Source organism: Alligator mississippiensis, chromosome 5 (genome assembly GCF_030867095.1).
Source record: "Alligator mississippiensis isolate rAllMis1 chromosome 5, rAllMis1, whole genome shotgun sequence".
Lineage (NCBI taxonomy): Eukaryota > Metazoa > Chordata > Crocodylia > Alligatoridae > Alligator > Alligator mississippiensis.
The window spans coordinates 4,389,280-4,416,733 of record NC_081828.1 but is presented as its reverse complement, the minus strand read 5'-3'; the positions used below and the strand labels follow the sequence as shown (position 1 = coordinate 4,416,733).

The 27,454-nt window shown below is 48.3% G+C and overlaps 1 protein-coding gene across 1 annotated transcript in view; it reads right to left on the bottom strand.

Annotated features, from left to right (window-relative positions):
* The window catches only part of LOC102558229 (cytochrome P450 4B1), a 28,853-nt gene extending 8,394 nt beyond the window's left edge, over positions 1-20,459 (bottom strand). The window contains exons 1-9 of the mRNA XM_006259485.4: positions 20,150-20,459; positions 12,903-13,047; positions 11,146-11,190; positions 8,806-8,933; positions 5,182-5,306; positions 2,485-2,636; positions 1,454-1,560; positions 655-845; positions 196-329 (exon numbers count right to left, since the gene is read on the bottom strand). Coding sequence (XP_006259547.1) covers positions 196-329; positions 655-845; positions 1,454-1,560; positions 2,485-2,636; positions 5,182-5,306; positions 8,806-8,933; positions 11,146-11,190; positions 12,903-13,047; positions 20,150-20,359 — 1,237 coding nt within the window. The 5' untranslated portion in view covers positions 20,360-20,459. The remainder of the gene's footprint in view (positions 1-195; positions 330-654; positions 846-1,453; positions 1,561-2,484; positions 2,637-5,181; positions 5,307-8,805; positions 8,934-11,145; positions 11,191-12,902; positions 13,048-20,149) is intronic.
* Positions 20,460-27,454: the final 6,995 nt, after the last annotated feature.

Genomic DNA, 27,454 nt, shown 5'->3' with positions numbered 1-27,454 from the left:
TGGCCCTCTACAGCACCCAGCAACCAGGCTGTGGGACCTGCAGCTGTCTCGTTCAAATTTGCAGGCAAATTTCGGAAACAAATTCATCTCTCCGTTGTTCAGATGCAGCTCTCGCTGCAGTCAATGGGAGTTGGGCCAGTGCAGCTGGGAGCAGGACCCCACCATTAAGGATCAGAGGATACAGGGTGTTCAGACCTTCGGGTAGAGTCCGTCCGTCGTAAAACGTGATGGGTTTACTGAGCTGCCGGGCTACCCCTGGGACCGGAGGGTAAAGACGCAGGCTCTCCTTAATGCACATGGTGCAGTAAGTCATCTTACTGAGGTCGTCCCTGGAAGGAATCAAAAGCAGGAACAGGCACTTTAAGTATTCAATATCCCTGCCCTCAATACTTGTCCCTAGACCTGCCCAGGCTGAACTTGAAGGCCACAGGTTGCATTGCCCAGAAAGGCAAATTATCCAGCTAGATAATGAAAGCCTGGATTTCAGAAGAGCATAGCCTGCCCTACATTGAGTGCAGTCAGTGAGAGCCGTGTATTCTCAGCCTCTTCGAAAATTAGGCCCTGGCTTTTTGAGTATCATTCTCGTGGATGTATAAGGCATGCAGTAATGATGTCAACGGGGAGGAATCAAATAAAAAAAACACAAGATCTCACCACTCAACCGTATCCCGGTCTCCCAGAACTGCCTGGACCTCTTCCCTACACCTCTGCTGGTGCTCAGGGTGCAGGGACAGGCAGTAAAAGAGCCAGGCAATCCCGCTGGCTGTGGTATCGTGACCCTCAAACATGAACGTGTCCACCTCGGCTCGTATGTCCTCATCAGATAATCCAACTCCGTTTTCATCCTAACAAGCCAGGGATACTGTCAGTGGCAAAAATTCACCCAGGAACGGATGCTACGTGCAGTCATGCTTCTGGGCAAAGCTGTGATAAATGGGGCAATCATTAAGTTTTGGACTAATCAAATCAAGTAAGAATCCCAAGTTGCTCTGCTCATTATAGCCCGCAAGGCTGCTGCGTTAGAAAGGGGCAGCATGTCCTTTCCATCCTGTACGTGCCGGGGAGAAGGGAACGATTGCCAGAATGCTGCCCACAGCATATTTACTGAGGTTTCCTTCAATCCAGTCTCGAATGGGAAAGCCCCACTCCTCTTCCCCTTGTCCTTTTATGTCATGCTCAGCCAAAATATCTTGCTGGGATCCTATGACCCCAGCTGACTTCCTGCCCTTTGGGCAGGGGGCTGGACTCGATGATCTTCCGAGGTCCCTTCCAGCCCTAATGGCTATGAAATCTATGAAATCTATGAAAAGCCCCCAGTTCAGACAGCATTGTCCCATTATTCAACGGTTAGGCTGCCTGCCCGCAGGATTCCCCAGATTTCGTTTGTGCCTCACCAGGGAACAAGCCCTCCACCTGGCTGTGTTTGGTGCAGACAAATCCCCGTGATACTCACTTTGGCCTGGAGAAGGATGTCCAGAAAGTCCAAGTGACGCCTTTTCTGGATTTTTTCAAGTTCTTGCTCATCCTTGAGTGATTCCCTCCGCTCCTGGATCACCTTTTCTGCGTTAGGTGGCAAGTAAAATACAGCTTTCAGCTGCAGCTGGGGAAGCAGAGCAGTCTCCAAGACTTCCTAAATGCTTTCCAAATTGTGAGGCTCTTCTGACATGTGTATGATAGTGTTCACACTGTCCCAGATCCTAGAGGGACTCAAGTCCCTAACTCCCTCTGCCCTTCACCCTGTATTGCCTCAGTAAAAGTCTGGCAGAAAAGCATCATGCCAGGAGTAGGGACTTCCTTCCACCATGGCCCAACTTACTACATCTGCTACAAAGGTCCTGCTCATTGTTTTTTTTCCCCATTGACCCAATTGACTGCACTCCAGAAAAAACACTGGGCATAATTCGATTTTGGGGAAAGGTTGCTGGCTCCAGGCCAGAGGTGTCATAGGCCATCATAGCAAGCCGGTAGTTGAAAAAGGCTACTCATTAACTGATGTGAACTCTGATGTGAGTCTCAGTCCAGTTCCCGAGTGCTCATGTCCCAGGAAACACTATCACCTTTGGAAAGCACCTGGGCTTGCATATGAAGTCCAGCTTCAAGGCCAAGGAGTGTATGGGCTATGCTGTTGGAGCTACTCCCTCAAGCCTCAGTGGAGTCCTTTCTGGACCAGGCTGGAGTCTTCCCCACATTAGCTCTGTGGGCTGCTAAACTCATATGAACCTTTGATGTTGGTCAGGTGGGACAGCTGGTGCTTGGGCAATGCTTGTTCCCTCCACAGAGCATGCTCCTCCAGCATCCGCATGCAATGCACCAAACATTCCCAACAATGCAAGCTAGGGTGCAGAGAAATACCTGTGTGGAGGTGTGCAAGCTGCAGAGCAATACCTGTGTGGAGATGTGCAATCTGCAGAGAAATACATGTGTGGAAGTGTGCAAGCTGCAGAGCAATATCTGTGTGGAGGTGTACAATCTGCAGAGCAATACCTGTGTGGAGGTGTGCAATCTGGCAGGCCTTCCTGAACTGGTAGCCTTGAGGACTGAGCCAATAGATGAAATCACTGTGATACGGGATGATTTGGAGTCTGTGATGCACCAAATAGGTGAGTTCGTAGACAGCTTGGGTGTAGGAATTGTCCCTGGGAGAAAACAGAATGGAGATGCCTTCATGAAATGATATACTGTAAGCTGTGATGCTCTTTGTACCTGTCTGGCGAATGCGACGGTCAACATCACCGACACTTAGTACCTGTCTATGAAGCAGCGCACTGGTCTCAGAGGCTAAAAAAATCACCAAATGAAGCAGATCAGCTGTGTCTCCATGTACCGTGGGAAACAGCAGAAACACATCTCACCCCTTTGTCCTACCTGGTGATGCTGTGGGACACATGGCCACATGTGGTCCCAGCTCTTGAGGGACCTGGTCCCGCAAACCTCAGGTGTTCCCAGCAGGATTGGGGCCCCTCCAGCCCTGAGAGTGCCTGCCCAAACTTCCCTGCTTACCCAGATGCATCGCTGGGGACCCATTTGGGTAAACAAGGAAAGTTGGGGTTTCCCCACCTCCCCAGACGCACCCCCAGAGATCCTAGGGGTGGGTCTGGGTAAGCGTAACTGGGAGTTACACCACTATTACTGAGGGTAGGACATGGGACAGGATGGCACAGCTAGGTCCCTTTAAGACAAGGACTTTTAGAGCCAGAAGGGATGAAAGGCAAGCTGCAGACCTGCCCCTTCTAAGGGCTGCATGCTGCTAACGAAGACCTCCCGTGATGGTCAGGCTGGGGTTGGGAACTCAGCCCAGCTGGGCTGACTTCCCATCCCCAGCCCAATCGTAGGGCTGGGGAGGGGAACTGAGCCACTGGGCTCGGTTTCTTTCCCCAGCCTGATTGCAGCACTTGGGAGGGGAACTGAGCCCGGGCTCAGTTCCCTTCCCCTGCGCTGTGATTGGCTTCCCGCAGCCCGGCGGCGAGAGACGGGGAGAGCCAGGGCTGCGCTCCCGGCTGCTGCTGGGAGCATAGCCCTGGTTCTCCCCTGTCTCCTACCACCTTGCTGCTGGCTGCTTCGAGACTTGAAACATTTCGAAACTTTTGAAATGTTTCAACTAGCCTCATTTTGTTTCAAGGCTGTTTCGAAGCCCTTTGTCTGGATTTGATTTCACTGTTTCGAGCTCAAGATTGAAACAGTGTCGAATTGAAACAGTCAGTGAAATTTCGCACACCCCTGGCTGATGTTACCGAAAAGCGGTGGCATGGTGCAGCTATAAGGGCAGATGTTGCATAGTAGAGAGCCAACAGAAGTTTTTGCTGCAGTTAGTCCACTGTGGGTTGGGAGCGCTGGTTTCAAGGCCTGGTAGGCTTGTTTGTCTGTGGAGTGAAAGGTTGGGAGTTCAAGACCTAGCAAGGACATAAATGCAACTGTTGGCTAGACCAGGAGGAGCCTTGCAGGTTGTAGGGCAGAGGCTAGAAGGGGTTTGGACCCAAGTAGCAGCAGTGATGGAGATAAAGAGGAAGCAGTGACAACTGATTTTGAGGTCTGCCCCCCTTTTGGCTGAGGCAGCCCCCCCCCCCCCCCCCAATGGGGAGTGCAGAGCCAGCAGGTGACAGACCACAGGGTCACTCGCCAGTGGGTTCCCCACTTAGCCAGGCCTGCCCCTGGGATGTCTGGGGGCCAGTCTGGGTAAGTGGAGAAAGCTGGGGTCTGGGTAAGTGGGTCCTGGCATGGCAGCAAAGGTGCTGGAGCTTCCCCAGATCCTGGGTCTGCATGCCAGGACCTGTGTGGGTTTTCCCCACTTTTGGAGACATCCCCCTGGGGCGGATCTCCATAAACAGGGAACACACAAGTTCTCCGTTTCTAAAGGGTTGCCCTGAGATTACCCACGGTGCCTCTCTACACAGAGAAAGAGAGGCAGATACCCCAGAGCCCCTGCCCGGGGTGGCTCGAGACTGCAAACAGCCGCGGCTGCCCGCACTCTCCCACCACAAAACTAATGACGTCTCCAGCAACAAAGCAGCAGAATTTATTACCGCTTCTTGTTGAGACACCGATTTATCTCCATGTGGCACGACAAAGGGTGGGTACATCTATTTGCTCACCATGCCGCCATAAAAATTGGTATGACTACACAAATGCGACATCGAACGATGTCTGTTTCTACCCAGATGTAACATCTCTGAGGTGTGTTCAGTTATAGTATAGTAAATAATATAGTTTTCGTAATATAATATGACATGGGGCAGGGAATGAGGATCTGAAAGCAAAAGATGGTGACCAAGAACAGAAGGGATGGGTAAAAATATAAAGACTTCCAATGTTCAGCTAGATCCCTTTGGAGGATGAGTGGATTATTATTGTTTAAAGTATAATAGCTGCAGGAATCCTTATTCAAGACCAGAGCACGGCATTATACATATCCAGAGAATATATGTGTCCCTGCCTAAGGGAACTCACAGCCTGAATGGACAGGGGAAACTAAAGGAAGGGAAAGGGTTGCATTATCGGCCTTTTACAAATGAAACTGAAGCTCAGTGAGATGAAACATCTTGCTCCAAAACATACGGGGAGTCTGCGGCAGAGCTGGGAACTGAAGCCAGATCTTAGTCCAGGGCTTTGACCACAAAAATCATCCTTCCTCTCTGCCTCAGCGGGGAGCAAAACAGATATGGCACCCGACTGCAAAGTACACACCTGTCCATCTGACAGTTGCTCTGGTAACTGAAGGCGCATTTCATGATGCTGTCTAGAGTCATCAAACTGATGGCTTCAAAGAGCTCCATTGACTTGTCCTCTGTGATCTGTTGTTCCCATTTATCCTAATGCCAGACAGAGACAGAGGTGAGCAGGTGCATGTGGCAGGTTGGCTTCCAGCAACCTGCGAACTCCTGGCTGTAGGAGCCTGCAGGTTGGCAGGGACTACAGCCCAGTTGGGACAAGCAGGTTGGCAGCCCAGCTGTAGGCAGTAAGCACTGATTGCAGGCTGCCTAGGAGAAATGGACCAGCTGCAAAGGATAATTAGCTGACCCACAGGAAGCTAAAAGCTCCTGGGGAGAGGAGACAAGCAGATGGAGAGGGAGAGGGTTGCTAGACCAGTGGCTGCAACACTGGGCCAGGGACTTTCAGGTCCCCGATGTGGTGCTGCTGTCCCCAGCCCCTGGTCTGCTCCCAGACCCTGAGTCAAAGACCACGTGAGGAGAAGGACTGTAGTGTGGAGAGAGCTGCAGGAAGCCAGAGGCACCTTCTCAAGGGCTGGAGAAAACTCAGGACTGTGAGTGATACCTGTACGGACTACGTTACATTAGGATATTGAGTGCTGGGGATGTTCCTGAGAGGCAAATATGCCTGGGAAAATAAAGGACCGTGTGAAGGCAAAGACTGTTTGAGCTAAGCAAAAATCCCTGAACCTGCTGTGGTGCAGAAAGTCATAGCTCTGCAGTATCTGCATTGACCTTGCATTTTAAATATACATCGGTGACATCTTTAACTATTTCCTTATTCTAGGCAACAAAATAATGGGGGAATTCATTAGCTGCATTAAACATGAGAGATGCCAGTATGGAATAAAAGGAAGCCAAGAGTTCAACTTGGGGTGCTTGTACATGTGACAGGGGTTTAGTCCTTCAGGTTGCACTCTATGCCACCTAAATTGAGTTTTTAATTGAAACCTAGGGTTTTATTTTTCTGTCACCGTATATATGTCATTGTCCGGGTGGCTCCAGGTGCCTACTGAAGGCAGAAGCAGCAAGGGGCCCGATCTTTTTATTTTTTCCATAAGAACCTGCCAGCCTCTCCCATGGCCGGGGGCCATTAATCCGTCAGCTTGCCCCCCTGCCAAATGAGAGGCAGGCAGTCTCTGTCCAAAAAAAAGGATCAAGCCCCTTGCTGCTTCTGCTTTCAGCAGGTGCCAGAGCCCGTCAGGACACCTGGGGCTGCCCAGGAACGGGCTGGCTTGCTCCTGGGGCAGCATGGGGCGGGTGGCAGGAGCACAGCTGGGTGTGCTGGTGGCGGGAGATGCTGCCAGGGATGGTGTGCAACGTACTAGAAGCTCAGGTAGGTTTTGGGGAAGTGGGATCGGGTACCAGCAAGCTTGGGCAGCATCTGCCCAGCTAGAGGAAAGGTCCAGCCCCCACCCCTGCAGCTCAGGGGCTTCTCAGCCCACTAGCAGCTTGCTGCTCCCTGGCCCCAGGGCAGGCGGGGAAGCTCCACAACAGAAAGGATCGGGCCCCCTCACCATTTCTGCCTTCAACAGGCTCCTGTAGCCAGCAGACCTGGGGTCACCCAGGAATAAGTTGGCTTGCCCCTGGGGCAGCACAGCAAGGTGTCAGGAGGGGAGCTGGGTGTGCTGGCAGCGGGAGAAGGTGACAGGGGCAGTGGATGGGGCACAGGACCCCCCCGGGTAGGCTGCTAGTGGGCCAGGTGCTTCCCCAGCTTGGAGGCGCCTGATCCAAAGCTTCCCCGAGTGAAGTAGAAGCCATGTCCATAAAAGTGTCTATAAAACAGGAGCCATGACTGACCTCACCGAGCCGTTCTCTTCCCATGCCCTACCTGTTTGCTCAAGCGAGGATAAGGAAACCCTAGAGCAATGGTTTTCAACCTTTTTTTTCATTTGTGGACTCCTAAAAGTTTTGAATGGAGGTGCGGACCTCTTTGGACTGTAAACGTGGGTATTCATGTACTTGTGATTGATCATAGTCATCTTTCATGGATCCCTTAGACTTTGACTATGGACCCCCAGGGGTCTGCGGACCACAGGTTGAAAACCACTGCCCTAGAGAATTGCTTCTCATCCCCTCCCAACCCCTACATCTAGGGCTGCATAGGAGGGCAGGGTTTTGGATTCAACCCCTGTTCAGCCCCATGAAGGCAAGGGAGATTTTTGCCCTCCAGACCGAAAAGCTGCCATCAGTTCTCTCTCTCACTGCAATATTCCACAGCACGACAATAAGCAATTGTTAAATAATAGTGAGAAGTTGGTCAGCATTTGGGGTTTTAAACCTCTGAGGAATGGAATAATAGCTTTATAAGTGTTGGTGCGTCTAACTTTTCTTTTTGTAAATACAGCCGCTCCAGAGGCTGCTTTTGTTCCCAAACACCATGAGATTCCTTCTACTACTCCAATCAAAGTCCACATTAAAGAAATAAAGCTTTCCAGTCAAAGTATGTTACGTGGCCCCTGTAGCCCCAACTCGCAGACGATGTAGATCTGTGACCGCTCCCATCTAGAGGACAGCTCCTCAACTCCAGATGCACACATGCTTTCAGTGGTGAAGGTCCTTCATCCGATCCCTACTACGTCATCCATTGCCTCCTCATTCTCACGGTACCAAAGCTTGTTTTTTCCCCTGGTCTCTACTCTAAATCTACTTCGCTGCAACTTGTAGTCATTGCTACTTGTCATACCCTCTGCAGCGAGGGAGAACTATTATTCTCCCTCTTCTTTGCAAAAGTCTTTGAGATGTGAAGACTATCACGCTCCCCCTTCATTGTTTTTTCTACAAGTGAAACATGCCTAGTTCTCTGAACCCTTCCTCACACAGCTTCCAAGTCATTTATCATTTCATCACCTATCTCTGGACTGTCATTAACATCTTGGCATCCTTCTTAACGTGTGGAGACCAGAACTACGTACAAAACTGTAGGCGAGGCATAAACAGCACCAGGCTAAGTGGTATTATCACCTCCTGTCTTGTACCTAATGCTCCAATTGATACAGCCCAAAATGACTTTTGCGTTTCTTTTTAAACAACTGTATCATATTGCTGATTCATGTTGAATTATAAGCCACCAAAACCCTAGGAGCCCCAAAAATGCTGCCACCCAGCCAGTTATCTCCCATTCTGTATTTAGGCTTCTGGTTATTCTCCCCTGTGGGAAGCACCTTACAGTGGTCTGTGTTGACCTCCATCCTGGAGTCCCTACCCCAGCTTTCCAACCTGTCAAGACCCCTCTGAACTCCACTCCCATCCTCCAAAGTGTTTGCAGTCTATCTCAGTTTTGTTTCATTTGCAGGTTTGCTCAGGAAGCTCTGTATGCCAGCATCCAAATCATTAATGAATACATTGAATAGCCCCGACCCAGGACAAACCCCGTAGAAACTGGCTACCATTCTGTTCTTGATCCATTTATAATTACCCTTTGATTGCATTTAGTGAGCCAATTATCTGTCCACTTCGTAGCAATTTTATCAAGCCCGCATTTCTCCAGTTGGCTTTTAACATGAACCCAGCAAGAATATTACGGTCCAATACTTTGTCTTGAACTCATCAGAAACAAAGATAGGATATTAATATACAGGATACCCGTGATAATTCCTACCAGCATCACTTTAGTAGAGTCTGCAAGCAATGGCACGTAAGGTTTCAACAGATCGTAATGAAACCCCGGAGTTAGAAGTTTACGATGCTGGTACCACTTTGGACCATGTAAGACCAGTAATCCTTTCCCTGGGGAAACACAAGCAATTAAATTCAGATCTTCAAGATGACAGTCAAAGGGTTTTTGAGTGGCTTAGGGAAAGCTTTGATCTATAGTAACCACATTGTTCTCCTTATCAAATTTTACCATGATTAGAGAGGTATATGCTCCAGGTGATGACTTTATTGTGGACACATGGCTTGCATGTAAAAGAAATGAGAACCTTTCTGAACCTTCACTCCTAACCTCAAATAAAGTCCTCTGGCTAGTAAGGCTGAGATTACATGTTCAAATTTGCAAGTGCTAATAGTAAATGTTGGTTGGTGTGAAGGTTAGTCTCATGAGCTAAGGATCAATGCCACATGAAGGATTAATACCATCGATAATGGCAAGTCTGAGCAGTGCATGAGAGGCTTGGTGAGTAGGGGCATGTCTGAGCCCCGATGCCTGGGCTGTCCCTGCTCAGGGGAAGCATGTCAGGAGTTGGAAAGACATGGGCATTATGTAAAGGTTAGTTATTTAGAAACATTTTTATTGGACTGAAGATAAATAAGAGAGGAAAAAAAAATAAAGACTCTAGACCGGTGGTTTGAACCCTTTTTTTCATTTTTGGATCTCTAAAAAACATTGAATGGAGGGGCAGACCCATTTGACTTGTAAGCATAGGTAGTCATATACTTTTGATTGATTACAGTCATCTTTTGCAGACCCCTTAGGCATAGTCTGCAGACCCTAGGGCAGGTTGAAAACCACTGCTCTAGACTTTTATTTCAATAAATCCTGGGGGGTGGGAGACGGCTAAGTTCTGGGGGGCCCTACCCAAACCCAAACCCGAGCTAGCCTCATTTGGCTTGAGGCTGGGGAAGGCCAGAATAGGCTGCAAGGAGGGTTCAGCAGGAGGGGGTTGGCACATGTCTGGTGGTGGGGCTTCAAGTGGGGGACGTGGAGCCTGCCTGCAGTTCCCTCCTGGTGAAGGGGGCTGGTTTTGGCACCCTGAGTCCCTCGTCACCCCCACTGCCAGCTGGTATGGCAGCAAGCCAACCAGCCACTCCAGCCAGCCACCGAGCTCCCTGGCCCCTGTGGGGAAGCTGCAGACAGCTCCTGCCATCAGGCTGCAAGGCGGAGGGCTGGAGCTGGCAACCTAAGACCCCGTCCTGCTTGCTGGCTGACATCCACCCACCCCTCCCAGGGACCGGGGCTCAAGCCTTGGCCAGAGCCAGTAGCACCCTCCTTCCTGTGGTCTTCCCAGCTGCCGCTTCAAGTTGAAAGGGGCAGTGTGGGTGGCTGCAGTTTTTCAGGGGAGTGGGGCAGGGGGCATGCCACGCAGGCTGCCTGGGGTGGGGGGGTTGCTAAGGAGCACCCCCCCCCAGTACTCCATGGCTCACTCTTGGGAATCCCCAGCTGCCACAGAGTTCAGGAGGGTAGAAAGTATGTCTTTGGAGCAGGGAAAGGTAGGGAACAGAGCATCCTTGGATGCTGGAGGACTCCAAATTGGTTGTTTTATGTCAGCAGACTGCTCAGAAGTTGGCTTGCAACTAGCTAGTTAATGCCAATCAATGATTGATAATCCTCCAGTGAAGTGGCGTAACTTTAAGATACCCAAAGGGCATCAGTTAATGAGCCTGAACAAGCAGCCTTTCAAGTTTGAAGCACTTTCAAGATTAAGTTTTAAGCACTCTTAATGAGAGCTAATTGCAACCTGTAATTTCACTCCAAGAATTAAATTAGCTTTTAGCAGCTGCTCAGGTTCAGGCTTCTCTGAGTGTATCTGTTCTAGACAGGCCTTGAAGTGGATGTGCAGAAATAACGGAGCTCCTGATTAGACCAGGCACAAGGACTAGCTTCCAACTCGGTAAGACGCTTGTTCTTGCAAAATTCATAGCCAGATTTCTAGACTTAAGAAATTCAGACAAGCAGTTAAATTGTTGGCTCTTGCTTCGCAGTGAATCATAAAGCCTCTCCAATTGCCAGCCCTACCTGGATTAAAAGTATGTAATAGAATTGCTTGCCCATATGAGCTAGCAGCATACCCCCTTCTGCAGACGTGCAATGAGACCTCATCTACTCTAATTTTTCTTGATACACACAGCTAATATGGTGATTTCAGAAAGCTTATGGCCGCCTCTGTACATCATGGAATAGGCATTGCCATATTGGCTATTTATATGTCATCTATTTTTCTTGGCAAACCTCAGAAACGTTTCTGATGGAGAATGTGAACAAGACGGCAAATATACGTACCAATCCACGGAATTAAGTGTTTATAACTCATATTATCCTTGGGATCTGTAAAAGTCAATTGAGAAAGAGAGAAGGAAACAGTACTTTATTAATGCTGTTCTGCTGGTTTGCACTTGCAAGAATAATTATTTGATTCAATCTTTGGAGTGAAGTGGAATCATTGGCATTTCTACTTTGTAAATCAGGACTACATGGCAGTTCAGCACAGTTGGGAAGTTCCTGCATGAAAGATGCCAGGCTGAAATAGCAGAGGAAACTGTAGGTCTATATTTAAATAGGAACAGTGAAAGCTATTCAGTCCTAAAATGCATCAGTTGTCTCCACATTTCTACCTGCGTGTGTTAGATAGATTTTATATTCTCACAGATACACACCTTTTCCCTCAAAAATCAGCCTCTCATATATGGGCACTCTATGATTTTGTAAAGAGCTAAAGAGGCTGTGCCAGAGGGATGGGGAGCAGCTCACAGATGGCAAAAGTGCCCTAAGAAAAGTTAACTTGATTAATGAAACATGGAGACCTTCATAAAGGAAAGGATCGTGAACACCTGTAGAGTGAAGAACAATGAGCCATTATGTCAAGTAACTCCCTCCAGTGCCTGAACAACAGTAATACCACAGCTGCTGCACTGTAAAGCAGGAATTGAACCAAAGTGCTTGCACATCTGGGCAGGAAAGTCCCCTTCCTTGCTAAATGCATGCATCCCTATATTCATAGAAGTTAGGGGCTGGAAGGGGCCTCATGAGATCATCAGGTCCAACCCCACTCCCCCCAGCAGTCTTTCCTGCCTAAGAGCAGGGGGACAGGACCTGATCATCTCCTTTATAAAGGTCTTGATGTTTCATTAATCAAGCTAACTTTAGTTAGGCAGACAGGGTTCTTTGGGTAAATCCGGTATCTTTTATTAGACCAACTCAAATGGCTGGAAAAATGCTTCTTTGCAAGCTTCTTTTGCACTGAAGTGCCAGCGCATCAGAGAAGACTCAGTTAACTGAGTGTATCAAACAAGCTTTCATTCAGGTGCCCCCACCACCATTTTTAAGTGCAGGGATGCTGATACAGGAGACCTGGTGGCACTTCAATTAATTTGAGTAGCTCCAAGAGCCATAGTCTAAAGTGCTGCTCCCCACCCCCAGAGCACATGTAAAAGTGCTCATAGACCCACCCACGGAGACCAGTTTTCACCAGCAGTCAGGAATTCAGCTTTAGCTAAGCAGGAAAGGGAGAGTAAGTCAGCTGAAGGTTAAGTTGTGTCTCAGCTCTGTGCAGCCATAACTCTGGGAAAAGCTCATTTCTTCATTCTGCCTTTCAAAAACAAGGTGTATAATTTATTTGGGGCATGTTGTATGTGAGAAAATACAGTATTACTCTATAGCTATTGTAAGTGAGGGCCAACGATTTCAGTGTGCTTTATCACTGTAAGTTTCCTGAAGCACCTCAAAGTTTTGCTTTGCAACCAAGGTACTGGGGGGGGAGGGAGATGAAAAACTGGTATCCAGCTTTTAAAGCCAGCAAGCTGTTTCATGGTCTTAAACCATTCAGCAGAACTTCAAAGCTGGTAGCAGTCTATGGTTGTGGACAGCCTTGTGACTAGCCAACTGTTGCATACAGGAAGGTATAAGAGCCAAGGATTTCTTTGGAATAACACAGCTGTACGATATCGCTTTGCTGTGAATAGATAACTGCCTGGAAACTTATGCTTAGTGTTTTTACTTTGCAATCATGTCGTACAGAAGTCAGCTATGCCATCCCTTACCTGCTCTTGTCAATAAAACCTTAGCATATTCAGGATGGCTGATGTTCAAGTATGCTAAGAAGCTTCCAAACCACAGAGGGAAAGCATCAGGGTACTTTAGGCTCCAGGCCTCCACTGTGTCCAATGTCTCCTCTTCTTTTTTAAACTGGAGAGGAAGGGAGAGAAGAAAATTATAATAGTTGGTTAACACCTGTCCCAACAAGCTCAAGGTAACCTTTCTATGGCCAACTGAAGGGCAACATTTTTAGGACATGACTGTTACAAAGAGTGCATGGTTCCTCAGAATTTACTTGCTCTCTCAGAAGATGATGGTTATTATTCATCACAGTCGAGGATGATTATCTTCCATTATTGCTTTGTCTGTGTGTCAAAAGATGGCTGACAAGGCTGATCCAGGCTCAGCAGGTTCTACTGCGAGTCAGGCACATGTTTCCGTGTGGGCTGGGTGGGGCTGGGTGGGTTGGTTATTATTAAAAACTGCATAAAATAATGATTTGTCACCAAGCGGGTCTAACGGGAAAATGACTTTACATATGATGTCATAACCGAGTGCCTGGTGTATATTACACATCCCTATTTTGTGCCTAATCTACACACAACGTAGCCATTTGTACCTCTTAGTTTGGACACCTGTCTTTTAAGAAAACCCCTGAATATTTATGAAGAGGATTTGCAGATGACACAAAACTGGGCAGGACTGTGAACACACTGGTGGATAGGAGTAGAATTTGGAAGGATCTTTGTGAGAGGGGAGGCAAAAGCCCCCCTAACTCACCCCAGACCCCCTCCTGATGCTCCCCAGCAGTCACTGCAGGGGCAAAGAAAAACGGCAGCTAGAGAAAGACGCCGGCACAGGCTCGGCAGTTCCAGAGCTGCCTGAGCCTGTGAATTGGTGGGGGCCGGAGGCACGGCTTCAGCAAAGTGTGGATTGCTCAAAAGGCAATTGGGAACACAGCTGAGCCGGCACTGGGGAGCGTGGAAAGGAACGCTGGCAGGGAGACGCCGGCTGCAGAGCCGGGGACCACAAGCCCTGGACGCAGGGGAAGGAAACTGAGCATCTGCCAGAGGACACTGGCAGGCGAGGCAGGGAGCTCAAGCCCCAGAAGCAGGGGGATGCTGGGGAGCTCCACTGGAGGGAAGCAGTCCCCCAGGGTGCCCAGGAGAAGGGCCATGAGCCCGCGAAAGCATTCAGATACCGCACCGGGGAGGGGCAGCGAGGGGCCACTGACACCCTCAGGCAGCCCGGCCAGGAGGGAGGCGTGGGAGACCCAAGCAGCCTAGCCATAAGTCAGGCAAGCTTGAAGAGGAAGGGACATAGACCTAAAGGGCCTGGCTGAGAGGGCCAGCAGGGGCCCGACACAGGGCGGCCAACCCTTCCAAACCTCTACTAGGCAGAAAGGGATGGTGGAGTCCTCAGTAAAACTGAAGGTCCCTGGGAAACAAGATCCCAGGAGCCCATCAGCGGGCGCTGACCTCTTACGTTCAGTTTTCTTCTAAGTTACAGTTAACCCCAGATGAGGGCTTGTTTAGTTGCCCAGGTCACAGTCCAAAGACAAAGGACAGCCTTGGGAGGAGTGACGGCCAAGACTATCCAACCCATGAAGGCGGGCGGCGAGCATGAGACAAGATCATCCCAGCGTAAGACCTGCAGAGAGCATAGTCCACCCCGGCCATATGGGGATGTAGTGAAGGTGGGGTAAAGAAGAAATTGGAGTCCCACGAAGAAACCCAGGGTTGAGATCTCCTTCGACCACCTACAGGGAACTGCCTCCCAAGAAAAAAGAAACAATAAACATCAAAGACGTGGCAGGCAAGTAGGAGCAGCACCCAAACCATCTTGGTGATGCCGAATCCAAATATCACTCTGACATTGCTGGGGAGCAAGGTGCCAAGCAAGAAGGGGCCAAAGCCTTATAACACCTACCAGTGACAATCTTGATAATATGGAAACCTGGACTAGAGACAATCAAATGAATTTCAATGCAGACAAACATAAGTGCCAGGGAAGAATAATCAAAAGTACAATTACCATATAGGAGATAACAGGGTGGGTGGCAGCACTGCTGAGAAAAAGATAGGGGTTTTAGTGGATCACAGACTCAGTGGGCACATCTATACGTGCAATTGCTGCTGGATGGGTTTATTCCAGAGTAATTTACCTGGGCAGGTGTCTACACATGCATGCATTTTGGAGCAGATTTGCTCTCAATGAGAACAGCTGGGAGAGGGCTGCTCCCATCCTGCCCTGGCTCCCTGTGGATGCTAACCCAGGGGCTGGGAGAGAGCATGGGGCCAAGCGACAGCTGTCTCCTGGTGGGAGCTGGGAGATTGCTCCCTGCCCCTGGGAGCTGCCTGTTGCTGGGATGGACTCCGGTGGCAGATCCCCAGTGGGGACAATGTCCCCCTGCCCCAGCAGTAGGAAGCTCCCAGTCCCAGCTTCCCAACTGGGGGCAGGGAGCTTGGAAAGAGCTGGGGGGAAGGGCAGATCCCAGCCCCCTGCCCTCATCCACCAGTGGGGCAGCTGGCAGTGATCCCCCTGCTGGCTGGGGTCTCTACTTGAACCTACTGTGGGATCAATAAAGGTGGAAACACACCTCGCTTGATGTCTCATTTGTGTCACCATAAAAAATGTTATGGTGGCACAAATTGTGAGCAAACAGCAGTCACTGCACTTTACCATGCCACATCAAAGGTAGTATGACAAAAGGTAGTAACAGACTATTCCACTTTATTGTGGCAGATATCTATTAGCTCTGTGGCAGGAGAGTAGGAGCAGCCTGAGCTGCTCCTACTCTCCAGCTGCCTCGAACAGGTGGTCTAGGGGCTTGAAGGTCCCTTAAGCCTCCAGAGCACCTGCCTGTGATCAGGGGGAGTGGGAGAGATCACATCACCTCTTCTTCCACACCATCAAGGGTAGGACGACGGGCAACATGCACTTCATCCAACAAAGCACATCAGTCAATCCACTTCATTCGGCAACATCTATTTCTAGCCTAAGTTTGATTTCTAGAAGTTTAACCTTCTGGGATCACACGGTAAGCAATAGTTTTACTTTTTCTCATGCTTCTGAAATGCTTCTCAACTCCCAGAGCATGAGGGACCACTATGCATAGGTAAACGAGCAGGTTTGCTTTGGCAGGGTCTTTGTGGTTAGATAAAGGGAGAGAGAGAGCTTATACCCTTATATAAACCTGAGAGGTGCTTATCCTGCAACTAATAATAGATTCCTCCTAAGCATCAAATATCCTATTTCTGAGACAATGAAGTTTCTTTAGACAAGGTGTCTCCAGTGCGGATGACTATTCATCTCTTTCTAACAAACAGCAGCGGGGTGGACAAGGTGTATCTCACAACTTTGTCTTGTGTCCTTCATAAGGGAATAGAGCAAAAGCTTCTTCATTAAGTGAGAGAAAAGGAGCTTTTGGGTACTAACGATCTATTCAAAGCATATCTGACACCCATAGATCTTAGTGCAATATCTGTCATATATCCATAATAACCAAGGCCAGCCCAGCAAGAAACAGGAGAATTATTTGGTGTCCTCACTTCCTACTCCTGATCCATAGAAACTTCAATGGCCTGCCACTGAAAGGGCAGCTGAGGGAGACACTGGACAGACAATGGAAAGGTCCCTGATAGCAAAATGTCAGTGCCCTGAAAGTACTGAGACAGCTGAATTAGAGGCATGTTGAGAAAAGCTACAGATTGGAAAAGGTTCAGCTTCCTGCATAGTAGACTCTCCCGCAGTTCAAAGTACATCATGCTGTTTGCAGCCTTCAGGTCAAAAGGGAAACTAAACAGTTGGTAAACTGGCCGACACGCTAATCTGTGTCATTGCGACCACACCTGATATATGCAGATCGGGGTTGGATTGCTCAACGTGTCTTCAAAGTGCTCCCAGCAGAACTAGCTTGCCAGTGAGCGAATACTTCTGGGTCAGTAGGAATAAATGAGGCAGAAAACAAAGGATTGCTTTGCCCCAAGTAAAGCTCATTCACTACAAGAGCTCAGCTTGGTCTTGCTCTGTTGGCAGGAGGGGAGCCAGACAATGGAATAGTCTATCACAAAGGATCATTGGAAATAAGAGGTCTAGTGTTGTGTCAAACAAAAGGATTAATTCAGGGCTACGGGTTCAGTTGTGTGTCATACAAGTAAGTTAAACACGGAAGTTAGTTTACTGCCAGTCTCTCCTCTCTGTATTTTGTCCCATGATTGTTTGAGGGGAAACCCTCTTGGGGACAGAGACCAGAACCCAGGGTTCACGTCTCCCAGTGAGCGTCCCACGCATTAGGCTGCAATATCCTGCCTCCTCCTGCAATTCTCTCCCTCTCCCCATCCTAATAGAGTATTTTGAATTCTTTGCTGCCCACGGGAACGATTTCCCTAGGAAGCGTGAAAAGTGCTCCCACTTGGAGAGTGATCTCGCACGGAGTCCCAGACAGCCAGGCATCAAGGGCATTTCTGGGAGATGAGCTGGAGGAGGCACTTGGACCCAGGGCTCTTGCTTCCTGAGCAAACCCTGTAGCAGCTAAGCATTAATTAAAATGTGGGCGATATCACCAGCTCTTTCTGTGTGGGTGTGCTTTAAAAGGAAAGAGAGTCTTGTTCACACATAAGGTGCCTCCCCTCTGCCCTAAGACCGACCAGAGAGGGCTGGGATTTCATGCAGACCTCTCTCCTGTTTCATCGTGACCAGCTGAAGGCAGCTCCCTGCTCGGGGGCCAGGCTGGCTGTTCTGGATCCAACATTGAGGCAATGAACTCTCCCCGTGGAAAGCAAAGGGAGACTAAGCCCCTCACTTAGGAATCTGGGTTTCACATCAGGGGCCAAGCATCTAACTTTTGGGGTATATCTACATGAGACATGTTAATGCGCATTAGCCTAACTTATGCACATTAAGGGCGTGCGTCTACACGTGTGCCCTTAATGAACATTAAAAATGGTGAAATTAAGCTAATTGTGCCTAAATTTGATACCTGCTGAGGTGCGATTAGTTAAAGCACATTAATGCACATGTAGATGCGACCCAGCACTAACTTTAGTGTGGGGTCTGCCCAGCCACTAGGGGCACATGGCAGGGCTGCAGGGACTTGGCACCAACTATAGTGCCAACTCTTTGCACGTGTAGACACCTGCCAAAAATCACTTAATACACATTAGCTTAATGCACATTAAATTTAGTTGTGCTTAAATGCACGTGTAGATGCGCTCTTAAGACACCTATATCCTTCACTGGATGTAGCTGGAAGACAATCATTCACATCCTGTGAGACACCGTGTCTAAAGAACCACGGAAAAGCAGTGTGATTCTTATGTCCCAATTCCTGTTGAGTTTCCATATAGTCTGTTGCCCTATAGTATTATATATAGCCTTTATAACCTAAAGTACTGTATAGAGCCAAACTTTTATTGAGTCTATACACTTTCTAGAAAAACCTCAAGTGACCGTACTTCAGATTTTATCTCAGGTTGCAATTTCCTCCCTAATAAACCCAATTGGCCTGGAGAGATTTAACAAGTTGCACCAATTGTTCTTTTAAACTAGTCCATCTCATCGCAGGGACGTAAGCAGATAAATGACTTAAATACAACTTGACTCCTGAGAGAATGACTTGAAGTGTAACAGATGTACTAAAGATACTAAAGAATTGATAACCGTCACGCTCAAAATGAATAGTTTGGGGAGAATTAAGCAAGTGTTGATTGATTCACAACACCAAGCGTCCTGATCCGAGAAATATTTTTCTAAGGAAGAAGCTGAGCGGAAAAGAACCTCACCGGAAAATAGCGAGCGGATGTTCTCCGGATTCGGTCGGGAGAGGGTACCTGAGCTGAATTTCCATGCCAGCACTGAGCAAAATGTTTGTCAAATTGGCAAACCAAGCTTGGATTTCAGCTCTCAAATGAGTCACCTGTTTTTGGAATTGATTTGGCTGATTCAACTTAAAAAAAAAAAAATTCAGGTCTTCAATCTAACTGGCAGCTCAGTAAAATTCATAAAACTGGTCCCTGTTCTCACTCGTCAGCTCTCTAAAGCAGTGTTTCTCAACCGGAGTGCCACCTTTTACTATATCCTTTTAAGGAGGCCACACGCTGTTAGCACTGTTAGGTTTGCACACAAGATAAACCCAGACATTTTGAATAGAAATCCTTAGCTGCGGTCTATCTGAGTTCTTTGCAACAGAAAGAGACTGCTCTATTATTTTTCTGTTGTCAAAACAGCAGTGAAAACTAAGAGCTGGCACTTTCCAAGGGCTGTTTCGAGTCTATCCAGAAGCGCCTTGACTCGAACAAGGCTGAGAACAGCTGCTGCAGGGGAAACCATATCCCCCGTCTCCGCAGACGTCAGAAGATTCTTCACTGACTATTCTTGGAGACAATGCATCGCCCTAGTAGCTAAATACTAATTATTATAATTGTTCTGCATTCACATGCAATATTTAATTCACAGTTCCTGGCAGAGCATCTCTTGTTTTAGTCATGCAGCATGTTGCGTGTGGTTCTTGTTTCTGTATCTTTGATTTTTTTTTCCCCCCCTCTTTTGCCTTCTTTTCTGTTACATGGATAGAAATATGCTGCGATCCCCTTGGAGGACTGCAGACTTGGCTGGCGAGCACGGGAGCATGCACTGGCACAGTGCTGTATCAAACATTTCATCTGGCAAGGGAATAACCTCCACTCCCACTACAGAGGTAACAGCATACCCTTGAACTTTGGTACTATTCATGCGCAGAAACCAGGAGCACTTTACAAACAGTGTCTTTGCACAGCAATACTGGAAAATGCTGCAGTGGCTTTGTTCTTTGCTTTTTGCTTATTCAAAGCCAAAGAAACGTGGGACCAAAGCCCCAGCGGGTATAATCCAGCATTGATTTTAGTAGACTTATGCTGCCTTACCCCAGCTGGCTCATAACCCTGTATAACAAGCCTACCCCGCCTTTACCCCCAACTGAAAATTACCTCTTTGTTGTGAATTCTGCTCTTTACACGGCATCCCCAGCTAACGAAGGTCGAGGAAGCATTGCATATGGCCTAATACGAATGCGATGCATGGTCACAAAAAAAATGAAGATTGTCCTACGCTCCGGAGAGAGAATTTTCTCACGGACCACGGCATCAGCGACCTCCTTCCCCCAAGATCAAAGCAACAGCATCAGTGACACATACACACGCATCGCAACACCCTCCTGCTCCCCGTTTCATTCATTTTTAAAAATCACCTTCCCCAAGGGATGTTGTTTTCTTACCAGGTGGGTATGGCCGTACAGCCAGTGGGTTGGATGGCCTGGGAAACTGGCAAAAACTCTGAGCAACTCCTGCCTCCGATGATACAGCTGGCTGGCTTTTAGCAACACGCAGGTCAGGCAGAACACAGCGGCCAGGTGAAAAACCCGGTAGACGTCCACATGCAGCCAGGACGAGGTGGTCTTCAACACGTTTTCCAGCACAGAGAGCATGTTCTTCCAGCTTGTACCCAGCTTGCACACGCTGCCAAGCTTCCTGCCTCTTGCTTTGTGCAGCAGTTTCCTTGCACAAAGAGGCAGTCTCCGAAGCTGATTGACTGCTAAATCAGGAGAGGCCTTAAAGCAACACGGGCTTTAAAGAGCATCCCAGGCTAAAAGCAACATCACTTACCAGAAAGAAAACTCCACCTGCTACAGGACCGGGGGGGGGTGGGCAAATGAGCTGCAACGAGTGTCCAAGACTGTGGAAGATGAGGCTCATTTGGGGGATCTGCAAGAAAAATGAGGAGATAAAGATATATTCAGTTGTTGATTATGAACAGAGGTCCTGCCTTTCTCTATTTTAAAAAAAAATCCAACATTTTCTGATTTAAATCCCTCCCCCAAATTCACATTTTTCCGGGATTAAAATGAAAGGCCACTATATATTTTTCCATGATTAAAACGAAACACCACTATATATAAAAATGTGGATTTTCATTTTTGGTTGTGTTTTGTAAATTGGATAAAATTTGGGGGGGGGGGGGGGTTTGACAGAGAAAACCAGGATCCCTTGTTATGAAGCAAACGCCATCCTCCCCATGCAATGGTGGAGGCACGGGGACTCTGGAAAAAAAATGTGAGTAGGTAGTTAAGTTAAGGGGTACACACACAAGGGAGCCAAATTTGGGTGGCTCGGATTTTCTTAAGGCACTTATAAATTTTTTGAACACTTGATTTTGCAGTTTTAATGCTTTTGGGAGTAGCTGGTACTCTTGGGTATCAGGGTTGTCTCGAGAAGCCTGGAAGCTGTTTCCCCCCTCCATTGAATGGATCCTTTGCTTTGGGGCTTTGTTTTGTTGGTCACAGTTGGCAGTGGGAGGTTGATGGGGGGCTCCAACCACTTTCGAGGAGGAGGATGTCCAGCAGTTACAAGGCTTTCCACCTCTGGACCCTCAAGTTTGTACCGGTCCAAGTCTCCTCTCCACACCCCGTCAGGTCCCGAGCCCTGGTCCGGCCCCATCTGGGCTCTACATCTAAGCCCCAAACCCAGTCCACCCTCAGGTCCACGTTCCAGTCTCCACTACCTTTCCTAGTTTCCTAGACGTTCGGGTCAAAAGGGACCTATGAGATCATCAAGTCCGACCCTCTGCCCTGGGCAGGAAAGCGCGCTGGGGTCAGATGACCCCAACCAGGTGTCTGTCCAATCTCCTTTTAAACACCTCCAAGGAGACAACACCACCTCCCTTGGAAACCTATTCCATATTTTGGCACCCCTCAGTTTAAGGAATTTTCTCCTGATGTCCAATCTGAATTTGCTGTCTTCCAGTTTGTGGCCATTATTTCCAGTGACCCCGACAGGTGCCCTAGTGAACATCGTATCCCCTATTTTTTGCCCCCGATGAGTTTGTAGGTGGCCACGAGATCACCTCTCAGCCTCCTCTTGCGGAGGCTGAAGAGGTTCAGGTCTCCCAATTGGTCCACGTCGGGTTTTTTCTGTAGGCCTTTAACCGGATGAGTGGTCCTTCTCTGAACCCTCTCCAGGCCATCCACATCCCTCCTGAATTGCGGCACCCAGAACTGGACTCAGTACTCCAGCTGCGGCCTGACCAGTGCCACATAGAGGGGAAGTATCACCTCCTTGGACCTGGTTGTGATGCACCTACTTGTGCAAGAAAGGGTGCGGTTAGCTTTACTTGTTACCTCCTCACACTAGTGACTCTTGTTCATTTTGGAGTCGACTCCCTTTCTGCAGCTGTGCTCCTTAGACTGGTCCCTCCAGCCTGTAGGAGTGTTGATTATTCCTCTTCCCCCGTGGGTGCAGCACATGACACGTATCCTTATCAAACTGCATCCTATTCTGTTCAGCCCATTTCCCCAGCCTGTCCAAATCCACCTAGATTCACTCCCTGCTGTCTAGTTTATGTGCCTCCCCCCATAGTTTGATGTCATCAGCAAACTTGGGCAGGGTGCTTTCTACTCCCTCGTCCAAGTCACTGATGAAGATATTGAATCGTAACGGTCCCAGGACAGCGCCTTGTGGGCTCCACTGCCCGCATTTCTCCAGGTAGACTGACCCGTCCACCACTGCTTTCTGGGTGCGTCCCATAAGTCAATTTTCTACCCACCGGACTGTGCAATAATCTGCATTGCAACTGCTTAGTTTATTTATAAGAATTGGGTCAGACGCTGTGTCAAAGTCCTTTTTAAAATCTAAGTAAATAACATCAACCTCTCTTCCTGCAGCCAAGCATTTTGTGACCTGGTTGTAAAATGAAATCAGGTTAGTCAAGCAGGATCTGCCTGCTGTGAACCCATGCTGATTGCCCCGTAGCATTATTTTACCCTCTGGTCCCCCACAAATGTGATCATTAACAATTTTCTCAAAGGTGAAGGATACAGGTGAGACTAACTGGCCTATAGTTAACCTGGTTCCTCCTTCCTCCCCGTCTTGAAAATAAGGACCACGTTGACCCTTTTCCAATCCTCTGGGACCTGTCCTGAGCACCACGAGTGCTCAAATGGTTGTGCCAGCGGCTCCGCTATGACTCCAGCTAGTTCCCTAAGCACCCTAGGATGAAATCATCAGGACCTGTTGACTTAAATGCATTCAACCCCTCCAGGTGCCTCTTTACTAAGTCAGCTCAAATAGTTGGTGGGTTGGTATCTATACTGGCCTTAGATTCATAGATTCATAGATGTTAGGGTCGGAAGGGACCTCAATAGATCATCGAGTCCGACCCCCTGCACAGGCAGGAAAGAGTGCTGGGTCTAGATGACCCCAGCTAGATACTCATCTAACCTCCTCTTGAAGACCCCCAGGGTAGGAGAGAGCACCACCTTCCTTGGGAGCCCGTTCCAGACCTTGGCCACTCGAACTGTGAAGAAGTTCTTCCTAATGTCCAGTCTAAATCTGCTCTCTGCTAGCTTGTGGCCATTATTTCTTGTAACCCCCGGGGGTGCCTTGGTGAATAAATCCTCACCAATTCCCTTCTGTGCCCCCGTGATGAACTTATAGGCAGCCACAAAGTCACCTCTCAACCTTCTCTTGCGGAGGCTGAAAAGGTCCAGTTTCTCTAGTCTCTCCTCGTAGGGCTTGGTCTGCAGGCCCTTGACCATACGAGTTGCCCTTCTCTGGACCCTCTCCAGGTTATCCGCATCCTTCTTGAAGTGCGGCGCCCAGAATTGCACGCAGTACTCCAACTGCGGTCTGACCAGCACCCGATAGAGGGGAAGTATCACCTCCTTGGACCTATTCGTCATGCATCTGCTGATGCACGATAAAGTGCCATTGGCTTTTCTGATGGCTTCGTCACACTGCCGGCTCATGTCCACTAGGACTCCAAGATCCCTTTCCACCTCCGTGCCACCCAGCAGGTCATTCCCTAGGCTGTAGGTGTGCTGGACATTTTTCCTCCCTAGGTGCAGCACTTTGCATTTCTCCTTGTTGAACTGCATCCTGTTGTTTTCTGCCCACTTGTCCAACCTGTCCAGGTCTGCTTGCAGCTGTTCCCTGCCCTCCAGCGTGTCCACTTCTCCCCATAGCTTTGTGTCATTCGCAAACTTGGACAGAGTACTTTTGACTCCCTTGTCCAAGTCGCTGATGAAGACATTGAAGAGTATCGGTCCAAGGACCGAGCCCTGCAGGACCCCACTGCCCACACCCTTCCAGGTCGAGACCGACCCATCCACCACGACTCTCTGGGTGCGACCCTCCAGCCAATTCGCCACCCAGCGGACTGTGCAGTCATCCACATCACAGCCTCTTAACTTGTTCACCAGTATGGGGTGGGATACCGTATCGAAGGCCTTCCTGAAGTCTAAGTATACGACATCCACCCCTCCTCCTGTGTCCAGGCGTTTCGTAACCTGGTCATAGAAAGAGACTAGATTGGTCAGGCATGATTTGCCTGCTACGAACCCGTGCTGGTTTCCCCTCAGCATAATTTGCCCTGCTGGGCTCTCGCAAATGTGAGCCTTGATAATTTTTTCAAAGACTTTGCCAAGGATGGAGGTGAGACTGACTGGCCTATAGTTGCCTGGGTCCTCCTTCCTCCCCTTCTTGAAAATGGGGACCACATTGGCCCTTTTCCAGTCCTCCGGGACTTGGCCCATGTGCCACGAGCGTTCAAATATTCCCGCCAGTGGCTCTGCAATGATGATAGTTAGCTTTGCTGCTATCCTGTTCCCTCCTTCCAACCCGCAGAGCTCCTCATCCAAATGTCCTTCAGTTCCCCCTTATGGTTTAGCTGTACATCCCAGTCCCGGTCCTGCATGCTTGGGTCCTTTCCCAGTAACCAACCAGCCCACTTATGGCCCCAGGACCAACTTTGGGTTCTTGTCTCTCATTCATCCCCCTGACTCACACCCTGCCCCTCCCATCCGCACAAAGCCAGTCCCCTGCTAAATGTCAACTCCTTGCTCCAAAGTTTGGAGACGTCCGAGCTTTGCAGAGAAACAGTCATCAGCTGTTATATTGGCACTGGTCTTTCAGTCACTTCCAGGCCTGATCTCCCTTTCAGTTCTCTTCAATAATAATTATTATTCCTTCATTCATAATAATAATAATTATTGTTCAAGAATCATTATAATTATTCCTTGGAGTCTTGTTGGAGAACAGCAGAGACTCGCTGTGCCTAAAGAAGGGTGATTGCGCCCAAAAGCTTGCTAAGATCTTTTTTCCAATGACTCAGTTGGTCTAATAAAAGAGATCACATCAATTCAAAGCACCTGGCCTGCCTTCATTAATGAAGGAAGATAGGCCGAACCAATGGATTGCTATTTAACCTCGCTCTGAAAAACAGCCGAACCATATTTATTGCCATGTCCCAAATGGTTGTAATACAGGTAGACACACAACAAGGACAAATTCCATCTTTTTGGCAAAGTTTTAAGCATCAGGAAGCAAAGTCTTATTATGGAAAAAAAGTGTTGGGCAGCCTTAACTCTAGGAGTCACTGCCTGTCCTGTCTATAATGCAGCTGTGCTTTACAGCACTGGCTTTGCTCAGCCCCAAAATCACTAGATTTCCTCTGGGGCTAGGGAGAACGGCAAAGTTTGTCACAAAGAAAAGACAGGGAGTCATTTTTAGGTTCTGCATCATTAAGTGACCCTGATAGTCTTGATTTTCGTCTCTTCCTAAAGCCAACATGCTTTTGGTTGTTGTTGTGAACCACTATTCATGTTTTAGGCAGAGCTGTACAAATTTAAAGGTGTGATTTTTATACCAAAATCATTCAATAAGTGGCACGGTGTATGCAAATATTTTGTTATGAATCTAAAGCACACTTACTGGAATAACTCGTGGCTGGTAGGTTGGCAGTCAGAAACGAAAGGGATATAACCAGTTTGATACCGGTCTGGGGGAGTCTCCCCATTACACAAAACTTTTGCGAGATGAAGTATAACCTTTTCAATCCAACCACTGAAAATGTGTGTTGTGCGGGTAGGTAAGCAGCCAAAGATTATGGTGCTAATAAGGGTCCCTAGGGAATTAGAGTGAGGACCTTTCTTTGTGAATGAAAAGCGTTTTTCTTTGAACAACTAAATATTCAAGATGTTCATTTTTAGTTGAAAATGTTTCAGGATTTGTTTGGTTTTTTTTTAATGAAAAACTCATATTTTTAAACTGTCGTTTTGGCAGAAACCTCAATTTCCACCCACCCCCCAAACCCCTGTTTCTGGCAGAAAAGTTCCAACCTGTCCTGTGGGGAGTCTACACCCGAGCTGGTCTGAAATGACCCCGATCTGGGTGCGTAAATTCAGTAAGGCTTTTGTGAAGGCAGGGTCCAAGCAGAGGTCCATTATCTATGGAAAGAGAAGATATGCCTGTTCTTTCTGCATTTTCACTCCGAGAAATTGCTTTGTAAGTGCTGGTGAAAGCATGGGACAGGCGACTTACCCACCTCCCTGAATCTCTAAACAAAATAATCTAAGTGATCATCACCTCCATCTACCATCGATCGTTCGAGGTGTGCTAGGTGACGGCTGCGGGCAATCCTAACTTGTGCCCATTGCTAAACTCGCAGTCTGCGCCTGATCCTGCTTGGTCACGCTTCTGACACCTCTAATTCTCCTTCTATTATGGGGAGATCGACCCAACAACAGGCAACCCAAGTGCTTTGCTGGATACATTGAGTGTTCTCTGCAATGATCAACATGTTCAGACGAACTGCCGTGAGAAAATTTCCTACAGAAAATACTGGTTCAGGAAGCAATGCTCCTTTCAAGTGACTCATGATTGCTCATTTCTTTTTATTGGTACCACGTGAGAATGCATAATTATAAGGATCCGATGGATATTGTTCTGTGACGCTCGTCAAAACCGTCGTTGAGCTGCTCTCGTTAAACAAATAGGGTTCCCACTAGAGTCACTGTTAATGCTGCATTAGGATTTGGTGCACACGTGGGGAACGCTGCCCCAGATGCGGGCTCCGGAGACCTGCTGACGGCTGCTAGCAATTCATTCCTGATTGCAAAGCAGGTTTCCCAAATCTTTCAGCACGCTGGCAGAGTAGCAAAGAAATTTGTCCTCGTTGTAGCCCTCCCAAGTGGGGCAGATAGAAGTGGTAGTTTTTTGCCTGGGGTGCCTGAAGTTAATACACAGATGTGACTTCAGTGTAACGAGGGAAAACCTGGCTTACCTTTGAGCTAGCTAAAACTTGGGCACCAGCATGCAGCCCAGGAGCGTAGGATAATGTAACATGCTTTGTGGCATGGCTGCAATATAAAGTAAATTGAAAGAAAAGAAAGCCAACTGCAGTTTAAAGACCTTGAAGCCTTTGATTTGCAGACATATTCAGTGAGTACTGTACACTGAATCTGTGTGTTGTTCCAGTGCTGCATATTTTCATTTTCAATTGTGCATATCCAAAAATCAAAAGATTTGCCACTGGTCTACCAGGACTTCCTTGGTCTGGATAGTCCAGCAGTTACTAGCACCTGCTGCTTCAGAAGCAGCCACACTCACGTGTGATACACACCTGGCCACATCCAGTATGCATGTTTACACACCTACACTGAAGGGAATTGTACAGCGAGGGCAAAAACAACAATCTTTTCCACTGATACAAGTGTTCATTCACTCTTACCCCCCAAAGCCATACCTCT